This window comes from Kryptolebias marmoratus, linkage group LG10, assembly GCF_001649575.2.
Source record: "Kryptolebias marmoratus isolate JLee-2015 linkage group LG10, ASM164957v2, whole genome shotgun sequence".
Lineage (NCBI taxonomy): Eukaryota > Metazoa > Chordata > Actinopteri > Cyprinodontiformes > Rivulidae > Kryptolebias > Kryptolebias marmoratus.
The window spans coordinates 14,415,448-14,427,823 of NC_051439.1; the positions used below are offsets into that span (position 1 = coordinate 14,415,448).

General features: G+C 38.5%; 1 protein-coding gene across 1 annotated transcript; it reads left to right on the forward strand.

The window, feature by feature from the left end:
- Positions 1-1,547: 1,547 nt before the first annotated feature.
- Positions 1,548-3,325, forward strand: LOC108234299 (glutathione-specific gamma-glutamylcyclotransferase 1-like). Its single transcript, XM_017413382.3, has 3 exons — positions 1,548-1,961; positions 2,130-2,165; positions 2,607-3,325. Exons 1-3 carry the CDS (start codon positions 1,791-1,793, stop codon positions 3,045-3,047), a joined length of 648 nt encoding a protein of 215 aa, XP_017268871.1. The 5' UTR covers positions 1,548-1,790; the 3' UTR covers positions 3,048-3,325.
- Positions 3,326-12,376: the final 9,051 nt, after the last annotated feature.

Genomic DNA, 12,376 nt, shown 5'->3' on the forward strand with positions numbered 1-12,376 from the left:
TATTTTGTACATTGTTTCTTTGTTGCCCTTTAGTGTTTGAGTGCACATCTGGTCAAATCCTAAACTAGAGAAAGAGCATTTTCTGCAAAAATGAAGCGTGACTGAGTTTACTGAAGAAGCTGAAACTGGGTTGTTGGAGCTAAAAGAAGCAGAACACGAGCTAAAAGCTAAAAGAAGCAACATGCTAGTTAAAAGCCAAATGTAGCAAAATACCAGCTAAAAGTGACAAAAGAAAAAAGCTGAAAATGGTAGTTAAAAGTAGAAAAAAAGCTAGCTAAAAGCTATAAGAAACAGAATGTTACCTAAAAGCTAAATGTAGCTTAAGGCTAGCTAAAAGCTAAATGTAGCATATGAAGATAAAAACAGAACAATGTTTTTCAAGGATTAAAGAGATCTCAATGTTTTTCTATACAAAAAATATTTGTAAATAAAGTTAAATTTTTTGAAATGTATAAACATGACAAAAACCAAAAGACACAGCACCCAATTCCTGAATAAACTGAGCATTTTGCTATATGAATAGCTAACATAGCACATATAACTATAACATTTCTGAGATTGGTTTTGTTTTAAGATGGCAGGAATCCACTTCAGTCTTGTCTCTGTTTGAACAAGTCATTAGCTTGTCAATAGAAATGAAAGCCCTGTTATTCCTTGATGAAATGCACATCGCCTGCCACCTTTTATTCCAAACTTTTAAACTAAAATCATTTTATGCTGAGAACAGACTGAGTCATTTGTCATTTGGAAACCTTGTAAATGACTTTAACCATCATCTTGGGCAATTTTGCAAGATCCTGCGAGATGTGACAGTCTTCATAAAGTGTGTTGAGGATGACTCTCAGCTACGGCCACAATATTTCAGGAAGTATGTCTGTTTATTACTTTTTCAGAGCTCAATATAAAGCAGATAGGGGGCACAACAAAGCAGCAGGAACTAGCATCACCTTACTGAAGACTTTAACAGCCACTTGGGGGCAGCAGGATTTGTGCAGAGTTAAAAATAAATAAATAACTGTCTCCTCTTTCACCCTTTAGCTCATATGAGATACCAAACACAGTGGCAAACAGAGGACAAATGTGCCAAGTATCAGCCTGCATGGGGGCAAAGGTCAGACGCATCGATGCAGAACACATAATGAGCTTTGGAGAGCAAAGATACAGTGTCCCAGCTATTTAGAGGTAATGTGATTACCTGCCGGTGTTCCCTGTTTGACACTGTGTGAACGCCTTTGGCTACTAATTGAAAAATATATGGTTAAAAAATCACATTTGGCCACAAAAAGTATCAATATTCATTATAAAGTTACTGTCATTTGAAAACTAAGTTTATATTCGAGAGGGATGCTAAATGTGAGTTTGCAGCTCTGTCATGAACTCCATAACTCCCCTCTCAATTACACATTCAGTGTTTTTCAAGCTCAAACAGGTTCAACCACTAAAAGATGCTGATTGGCTCATAGTTCTGCTAACCCCGCCTCCTCGGGGATCCCATTGGTCGAGGCCGCGTCGCTCCTGGCACTCTGAACAACAAATACACGTGTTCATTCACTGACGTTCAGAGAAACAAACAAACAAACAAACACAACGGTGTGTGTGTCCAAGTTTATTTTGGACCGACACCGAAGGAACAGATCGTTTGACTTCGTGGAGGAGGGTTCGGAGCGTTTGCTGTGAAGTGTGGCTGTCGAGAATGGATCACAGAAAACAGAACAGACTGGAGAGCAGCGACCTGTAGGCACAAGTTTTTGATTTTCTTGTTTTTTTTAAAACTAATTTAGGTGATCAGAATGAAACCTCAGGACCTGATCAGGGAAAAGAACAACCTCTGGATATTTGGATATGGCTCCTTAGTGTGGAAACCTGGGTTTGCTTATAAAAGAAGCAAAGTTGGTTACATTAAAGGATACAAGAGAAGGTTCTGGCATGGGGATGATTTTCACCGAGGGGACAAGGAAAAGGTGAGAACCTTCCTTTAAATAATACTCTCCAAACAGACCATATATTCTGCTATGTGTTGTAAAGAAACGAGGCAGTTTACTGATGAATATTCTCTTATTATCTAAAACATATGAACATGTTGTTGGATGATTTACTCACTCATCAATGTGTGTGTTTGTGCTTTCCAGCCAGGCAGAGTTGTCACACTTGTAGCAGATCAGGAGGTAAGTGTTTTTGCCTAAATATAAGATGCAGTTCTCTTATTCAGATTCTTCACATCATTGTTACTGGATTAGATTTTATTATGGCCAATTTAGATTCACAATTATGTAGCCATTAAGTACTTTATTACTGTTATGTGGTATACATTTAGAAATTGGATGAATCCATGCACTTTTAACTATAGCAATTTTGCTCTTTTCATACAATTTACAGATATTCTTTGAAATGAGGCCAAAAAATAGTTATGTGGGACTAAAAACAGGCTTTGTTTCAGCAGGAGGCATGTCAGATGTTTGCCCATTATTTTGTTCTTGTTTGTTCTGCTTCAAAAGGCCAAAATGAGTCAACGAGTTTCTCCAAGAGGCAGATTTGATCTGTACCATAACTTACACTACTTGTTCCAGTCCGCACTGCTGCTGACTCTGTTTTGTTTTTGACGCCAGGCTTCCACGTGGGGGGTTGCTTACGAAGTGCCCGAGTCACAGGTCGAACAGTCACTCCAGTATCTGAACGTGAGAGAGGTGTTGTTGGGAGGTTACGCCACAGAAATGGTGGAGTTCATTCCCAAAGAGAAGAGCCAGGACCCCCTGCCGGCTCTGGTCTACATTGCTACCTCTGACAACCCCATCTATCTCGGCCCGGCTTCGGACAAGGAGATCGCCGCCCAGATCTCCATCTGCAGCGGCAACACGGGCCACAATATTGAATACCTGCTCCGGCTCGCAGAGTTTATGAGGCTCTACTGTCAAGGGGTGGAGGACGAGCACCTTTTTTCAATCGAGGCAGCTGTTAAAAAGATTTTCCACGACTGTGGCGGGATCAAACTCCAAGACCAAAAATCCATGGGAGCTTTTGAAGGCCTGCACACAGCACTTCTTATGTAACTGTAAAAGGGAAAGAAGTCCTGGAGGTGGTGTTTCAGGGTATTTGGTGCTCTAAAAACCTAGTTTAATGTGAAAGTAATGCAACTTTCTCATGATTTCACTTAATATTTTTGTTTTTGGACAACGACACCAGAGACTTGTGAGACTACATGCAATCAGAAGCTTGTGATGCTTTAAAACAATCACACTAAAAGAATATCTTTAAACATATGGTTCAAAAGTGTGTTTTTTAAATGTGTTTGATTAAAAAAACAATTAAAAAAAACTCTCTTTTAAAAGTGTCCCTTATATTTCTTATATATGTGATTATGGCTGAATGCTGGACGCAAACAGACTCTTGCCTCATGTTCCCACATCACGTGGCAAAGGAATATTGACTGATGAACAGCTGAGATGTTGACTTTTCTTCACAAAGCTGGTGACTGCATTAAGGAACATTTGGAAATATTTTTTTTGCATTTATTCCTTAATGTAAAGTTGAACTTTTATGCAAATTCTTCAATGTTTTGTGAACTCTTCTATGCAAGTTCACATAGTGGTGGAATAAAAACAAGTTTAAATTGTCAGAAATTGCATAGAAAAGCACATAAAATATTGCACAAGCGTCATAAAAATCTAAACAGAACTCATAACAGCTTGTATTAAAATGTTGGTCTAACATGTGTTCTTCTTCGTGAAGAAACCAAAGTGCAAATTCAAGGAAAACCAACCAAATATAGGTCTATTGTGTAGCTATTCAGTTTTGCTGGAAGAACCCTGTGTACACGAGTGCACACAGCAGCGCAGATAAGATTTCTCTCTGCCTCTGCAACGAGCACAGAATAAAACAGAATAAAAAAGAAGTAGTTTCAACCCTTGCTAAACAAGGCCACATTTTCAGCCTGTGGTTCAAATCTAGTTTCCTCGAAATCAGACCAAAGTAGGTCAAAGGTTTGAGCTGTGATAAAAAGGAGCTCTTTATTTAGAGAGCTTATGTGTAACAAACATGCACCCCTGGGCACGTACAGAAACCCGCCCCTGAAGTCTACAGATCATTACAGTCTGTCTATAAATAACAAAATGTTCACTTTCAGTCATTTGTTTGACTAAAAATAATGATTCAGCTGATAAATGTTTATGACTCCAGCTTTTGTCAAGTTACCGCTGAAGAACTCATGTCGGTGCTATCTACCACTCACGTTATGTTTTCAGTGAAACTAATATGAGCCACCATGTTGGCAGGCTGTCAGCAATGAATCAACAGCACTGATGTTTGATAGTGGTCCCTCACAGGAGGACAACATGTTGTGCAACACAAGCTGGTACAAACATTTCCGATGACTCTGGGAATCTTATGTACTTTTTAACACCTTGCACTTTGAACTATTAATTCATCTTTCCATGATATTCATGCAAACAACAGCTCTGTGACTCATAATAATAATCCCTTTTGTGACTTGATACAAAATCTGCAGATTTATAGACTTGGGATTTCTTACGAAGAACTGAAATAACTTGTGTATATATACACATGCAAGGTAACATTTATGCTGCGTAAGAACATAATTATTTCATAGAGAGTGAAAAGTCTCATTAGAACCATACACTAAAGATAGAAAGTCAATAAAGATTTTCACCAGAGATTCAGTGCTGTTTAGTAAGTTGGGAAAAATCTCAGAAAGAGATGTCAGCTTCTAAATTTGAATCTATTTTTGTGTTGAGAAAAACTCACAAACTCTACAAAGGTTTTCTCAGAAGCAAACCAACGTAAAATGTTTAAAGTGCATGAATCTGTGTGTGTTTTGAACGCCAATCAATGTTGTGAGGTCACTTGCTCCTCTAGAAAAGATGCCACTTTCAGGAACCATGATGAACATACGCAGTGGAGGTTGAGGTCATGTCCTCAGGATGTGCAGGCCTGAAAAAGTGGTCACACATTACCCCCAGATAAACCTTATGCACTTGGAAGTCTCCATCTGCATGTTAATGTGAACCCAGTTTGAACCCTGACCCTTGACCTTGGGCTGGTCAGTGCAGGGCTGAGGGTCACCCAGGAAGTGCAGTAAAGAGAAAGTGATCGGATGGCTAATGGAGCCCATCCGCTTTCTCACACTGAGAGGTCAGCTGGGAGCTCATCCCTCTCTGTGTTCCTGCAAATGGACATCAGGGCAATCATGTTGGCTGATCCACCATAGGAGGAAGACTATCCAAGAATAAAGTATATAGGAGTAACGATTTGCCTGTAAACTTTAATGTTGACTTTCTTTCATCACTTTATTATATAAAAAAATGAATGTCTTAACAGTCAGATCAGCTGATTGAATCTGAGTAGCACAACCAGAGAACCCCCTTCTGCATTTTTAGCCTCTCATATCCATGACAAAGTACTTGTTTTGCATGTAATTTTGCATTTTCCTACAAGCTCAGAGTGCAAAATATGAAAGTTTGAATGCCTTTAACAACACCTCACTTGCTGTGTTGTCCCCTTTTCCTCAGAGGTGGCTGCTAACTTCTATTTATCACAAAAAAAGAATGAATGTTTTCCTAAAAATGTCACAGCAGTTCCTTAACTTTCTGATGAACTGTAGCTGACAAATTAAAGTCCGCTTCCTACACTTCCCTAGTGAATAACATTCATTTACATTAGAAAGAAAATCTTTGAAATCCTCGTTTTTGACGATTAGTCACGAGTTTGAGATTGCTTCCCACCAGTGCTTTGTTTTAATGTTTTAGTTTACACGGAATGTCACCAAACAAAACCTTTTATTAAAAGCATATTTGAGTGGACAATGGCTCTAGAAGGAGGTGAGGGGTGGGCTTCCTGGTCTATCGTGCAGGAATAGGAAACATCTGAACTCAATGCAATGAAAACCTTTTTCACAACTGCAGATGGCCCCATACGAGTACCGACAGGTGCAAAAGATTTAAAAAAACTTTTAACAAATATACAGTTTGTGGCAAAATGTCATGACTTTATAAATTTAATGCACAGCAGAGACCTGAGACACCTGCACCTGCTCCTTTTATATTTTTAGTACTTGATATTTCTTCAGGGAAAGCTCAATATTTTGCATCAGAGGATTGGAAATTAAAGCCCCCCGCCCAAAAAAGCAGCAGCAGAAAAGATGTGGCAATCAATAGAAGACCTATATCATACCATAAGGGCTTTTTGGTGACATGAAAAGGGTAATATGAGACCACGAGGTTCCTCTGTTACAATATAATACATTGTCATATGTTACAGTAGGTTTAACGCAGGTTAAATCAATGATTACTCACATCAGCAGGACATGCAGAAAAGAGAGGCCTCCAATAAGAAGATTTAATCTTAAATTAAACCCACTCTGAAGTCTGACTTTAGTGACCATGAAACTGTGAGGACTTCAAGCTCCCAGGTACCCTGATTCACTTTCTTAGCTTGAATCAAAAGGCCCTGGAGGTTTCCTGTCATTTTTCTCTGGAGTGTTTTTTCTCAAAGAGACGGGAAAGCGGCTCTGTTTCCCACACTCTCCCGGAGCGTCTGCATCAATGTTATTTACATCACTGCTGCACACAAGCAAGCAACTGCAACGTCATCATGACAGCTTCAAGTACTTTGTGCCTCAGTATTACTCCTGTTGGACTGCATTTGAAACTATAAAAGGCAGTCCTGTAATCTACTAAATAATAATTTCAGTAATGCAACTAGACAGCCAGAAAATGCTAAATGTCTTGTCGAAAATGCTTCCAAGTGTGTAATTTACATAATGATGCTTCGAGTTTGTTTGGAAAGTTCGATCTCTCTGGAATGATTATGTTCACATTTTAATCAGCCGATTGCTGCCGAGTTTCCTGTTTAACCAGATCCCTATCGGGCTGGGGAAGAACATATGCTGCTGGGTGCACTGATGTGGAGCCAACTAGAATATGAAAACACACATGCTTCAAAGGCCAAAGTGCAAGGCCCTCATTGAAGTTGTTAGTAGATTCCAGAGATGAAGTGGATGAAACATTCAAACACAGAGGCACTGATATGGAGTCCTGTGTTATATTTGTGCAGTCCTCATAAAATGAATAAATTCTACTTAACATTTAGTATTTTTTCCACATTGCTGTTATTTTCCCCCATCATTATTTTCCCACAGTCAATTTGAAGGTCTACTTAGGTTAAAGGAAAGAGAGTTTCATAGCTCAGTTTGCATTTGGCTTTTTTCCCACCACATAAATCCATCCCTAGAAACTTGGTATCTCACCCTTTACTTTTAAAATAATACATACTTTGCTGTGGATCAATAATTATTGATCATTTTATAATAACTGTAAACAAATTATTTATTTAAAGACATATCCCCATGAATACAGCCACCAAGCAGATTACTCATAAGATTTGTCTCTTACAGGTTTAAATGGGGATATCCCACAAAAGACAGAGGACAGACCCCTCTAATGCTCTATGGAGGGTAAAGTGGGATTAGGTGGCTGCTTCTGGACCCCTGCCATCCTTTAATGGACTAGGAGTAACTACAGATTCGAACAAAAAGCCCTTCAACATTTAGGCTTTACTTAAAGTTAGGACAGGACGATTTAACCCAAGCTGGTTAAAAAAAAGGGAACGAAATGGATATATATCGCTTCAGATTATGTAAATGCCCTGATCCAACAAAGAAGATGGGAATATATCCCGACTCACAGGATTAATGTATTTGTGCATGTGGTTTATGCTTTCCTTCCATTGCTGGCTACTAGTCAAGAATGTGAACAACAGCATTCAAAGTGAAGGCGGGTGAGAGCCACGCAGGTCTGGATTCCCATGACTCGCTCGTGCAACGAGCATATGCTAGAATTTGAGCTGAAATGAGTGTGTGGCTGAATCCTGCGCTAATAAGATGGAAGGATTGTCGGCGTGTTAAACTCTAAATAAGCACAAACCCCACATTTTAAGTTTCCCATTGTGAAGCTCAAGTCCTTTGAGATTTTATTTTGATATTCCATATAATAAATGAACACTAAAGCCATTTGTTTCTTCAGCATTCAAGATGGAAGCTGGTATACCAATCTAGGCCCGTTTCTGTTGGATTGACGTTTAATGAAGTCGTTTATTTGATGGTTTATTATTTTGCTAAGCTTGTTTTCTCGAGATGACGTTATTTAAAATAAACCAGCTTCGTTTTCTCAAGATAACGAAATGATTGTGCTGAAAAAATTATTGGTTTTTGTGTCACACCCAGTTTCATCATTCAGCATGTCACAATACTTGGAGCTGATTTATAAGGGTAGTGCACTGATCAGTGATGGATGTTTCCAGACGAAACATTTTGAGCTGATTTATTTAACTGCGATGTGGAAATAATTCAATTAATTATATCTATTAACCAATTATCTATAGGAATGAGCATGGTTATCTCAAGATAAAGAGATAAATAACTTATCTCAAGACAATGTCATGAAAATCCATTTCTACACAGACAGACTGCTTCTGAAGTTGGAAACTCTTTGTTATGTATAGTCTGCATTAAATGTCACTAAAAATAAACAGTTCATCCCAGTCAAATGTTTTGTCTTAAAACATTTTTAACCCTTTAAATGTAAGGCTTTTTTGTTTTTACATTGACATATTCTAGCTTGATAATACACAAATTTAAGAAATAAATTTTTCAAGGCTGAATTAACCTAATTACGAGCTCGTTAGAATGGGTCTGTCTGCCGTCACCCTCGTACATTACAAAATAACCCAATCAAACTGATTAAAATCCCATTTAGAAACAGCAAAATGTTGCTTAGTAGGAAGTTATAAAACATAAAAACAAAGCTAAACAATAATGAATGAGAATGAAGGAATAATACAACCATACACAAAATAAAAACCCTGCCAAAATACAAAAAAACTATAAAACTAATTCTTCACCTGAACCACATTATTAAGAGATAAGGTGTGATCTGAATATGTCTACAGTCTGAAAGGTGCATATTTGTAGCAGTCACTGATGTTAGCTTGAGTTAAATTTCTGCAATGAGGCAAAAGTTTAAGAACCTGAAATCATGTAGGTGATTAATACCCGGACACAGTTTATGTTTTGTGTAAAAATTACAGCGAACTAGTCTGAACTGTCCTGCTGGACATAATTTAGATTGGAGAAGGGTCAGAGCAAGTGTCTACATTTTGATTACATTAATAACACACCTCCTGTTTTAATCACCCAGAAGCAATATCTATTAAATTGATATTATGTAGGAAATGTTTTGAAAATGGTTTGTTTGTCTCTATATTGTCATTGTGCCAGGCTCTTGACCCGTCTGCAGTGGGCCCTGTTGATCTCTGGCTTAGAGAGAGGCATAATCTTTTAACACCTTTCTGACAGATTTCTCTATTGTTGTCAGATTTGAGTTGCAACATGAACTTTCAACTGTTGTTACATCAAATAAACACTGGATTAACAGCTGAGTTTGGCTCGGGGGTCTTTGAGTTATGGTATATGGCATCTTTAAACAAGCCAGGAGTCAGACGTTAATAATCAAATTGCTCTTTTCAATTTGAAAATGTAGAATTAGGTGTTTGCTGTAAGCACTGGGGGGGTTCCCTAAGCTGCACAGAGACTCTTACTAAGCAGATTATCTCCATAAATCTATGTCGGGATGCACTGCTGGATGTCTAGTCATGCACAGACAGAGTGTGAGAATGTGGACACAAAACATGTTTACAGTAAAAGATGAGTGGGGCCTGAGCGACTATCGTCAGCACAATGCTGACATCTGCTGCTCACATGAGAGCATCTTTCTTCAGAAACATTTAGTGCTTGGGTTTGAACTTTGAGGAGCTGCCCTGTGGTTGATCTATGACAGCGGTGTCCAATCCTGGTCCCCGAGGGCCGCTGTCCTGCGTGCATTTGTTGTTTCTCTGCTTCAACACACCTGATTTGACTGAATGGGGGATTAACAGGCTTCTGCAGAACTCAAAGAGCTGCTGAAGGGGGTAAGTCAGCTATTGAATCAGCTGTGTTGGAGCAGGAAAACATCAAAAACATGCAGGATAGAGGCCCTCGAGGACCAGGACTGGACACCACTGATGTATGATAAAAGAAGATGATACAGGAAAAGTTTTTTTTTTTAAATCCCAGAGTTATTTAAAGACTGTTTCCTGTGTTTGACTTTTACCTTGGGCTGAGGAACAGCATTGTGACTCACAGCTGTCGGAGGTGCAGCAAAAGTGTGAGCTTGCAGCATAATGTGTGTCGTGGGGGAGAACCAGATGTTGCCCTCCTCCCGTAGAGAATATTCTCTACCCCTCACACCACAGGTGGTGGGAAAAGGGGGGGAGGGGGGATGCGAGGGAGAAAAGAACGAGTGAGTGAGAAACGATGGCAAACAGGAAGCAGGGACCTTAAAACACAATACTCCCGGAGTTTCCTGCAGGCTCTCGCAGATAAGGAGCAGCACTTTGTTAAAGTGGCATTTTCACCCCCAAACGTTTCCCGCTCCTGAAATCACATTTTACTGAGCTTGTAAAACATTTCTGCAGAACAGCTGCGACATTGTGCAGAAGAAAATGTGGAAAACATTTAGTCCAAAATAATACAATCTAACTTCTGCAAGACAATAAGATCAAAAGAAGCAAAAATACTGAAAAATGATATGCATTGTGATAGTAACAATTAGACTAATGACAGCAAAGGCTTAACACAGCAAATGCCATGCACACATAATCTATAGGATGAGCTTAATCATAAACAATTCATATCACAACAGCTTTATAATCCACACACCTCTAATCTGCACAAAAACAATCAATTTGCACACCAGGTCGTTAAAAAATCCTTCAAACTTCAGTATACTGCAGGAGCATCCGTTAGATTGAACCTTCTGCTCAGCTACTATAAAATAAAAGCTAAACAACTTAAAAATAAACATTGTGTGACAAGCAGCAACAATGAGGTCAAGTGCTGCAGTTTACTGTGAATGTGAGGCACTTCAACTTTTCGTGTCTGCTCTTTTCATGTTTCTACTTCATGCACAACCGTTTATACAAGTACAGCTGAAACAATTGGTCAGTTAATCAAAATGTTCACATGTAGAGTACTGACTGCCAACCTTCTTGTCAAATGTTAGGGAACTTTTAGTGAAAGTACTTTTGCGAACTCTTGAATGAATTCTCCACAGTAAGTTCAACTTGACTGGGTTTTGGGTGAATCTAAAGTCATGTTTGCTTGATTTTGGTAAAGTGTTCAACAGAGTGGTCCTTAAATCAAGCTGTTATTATCATCCTGGTATTCTGAGGACTGTTTTTAAAGCAGCAGAGCATTTTATTTTGATCGAGTTAGTTTGCGATGGAGAAGTTGTGCTTTCAGTTTGTATTTATATCATACTGTCAAGTGTATTTATAAACTTTGTCACCCTGAAAAACAACAGGATGAGCCATCGCACACCATGTTGATGCTATAAACTACAGCTGATGACAGTCTAACAATGCCAATACAGCTGTGACCTTTGCCCTTTAATTTGCCTTGAGTGGTAATTTTGGAAGCTGCAGTTTCTGCTGTTGATAAATTGCACAATATTGCTCCAAATTGTTTTCCCAATATTTTAATTTGAATCTTAACATTAGCTGTCTTTGTAATTTTGATGCAATGTACCACCACAAAATAATTGAATGAAATTGTTCCAGCATAAACTGAACATTAGAATGGATATGTACTGCAGGGATTTGGTGTTATAATGCCTTAGTTTTCACTAAGAATACTAAATAATTCAATGTGTGCCTATTGAATAAAGAAAAGTTGAAATTACTGTGGGAATTTCCTTGATACTTCATTTAATGTGATTGGATTAGAGGAACCTGAATGCCTCTATACATCAAACATGTGATATCATCAATAATTCATGTTAAAAATAATAATTTAATTATTCTAAAACAAAAATAGGGATGCTACATTTTATTCCTTTTTTGTTAAAAAAGGATGCGACGTAGGGGCATTTAGCAAGTGAAAAGATTAATAATGTGGATGAATAATTATGCTTTTTTTTCTCACTCATTAATTTAGGCAAAGATAAGGAGGAAAGTGTAGCTCTACAAGGAGTCACATAATGAGGCAACAGCGCTCTCTGCTGATCAGTGTTGGTATTGCAGCCAACTATTACATCAGCGGACATTTAGCTTTTATTTTGCCTCCTCGTAACATTAGAGTCTGTTTTACATTTAATGTGTAATGTGAAGTTTTTTAAACGCTATGTATATTTGATTATTATGAACAGGCCTGAAATAATGACATAAAGCTAGGGGTGTTGGCAGTCTTGTCTCGTAGAACTACGTTTCCCGTCATGCAACAGCGCTCCACGCTCTCCCCCTGACCTCTGTGACCGAAAATAATCCGATCAGC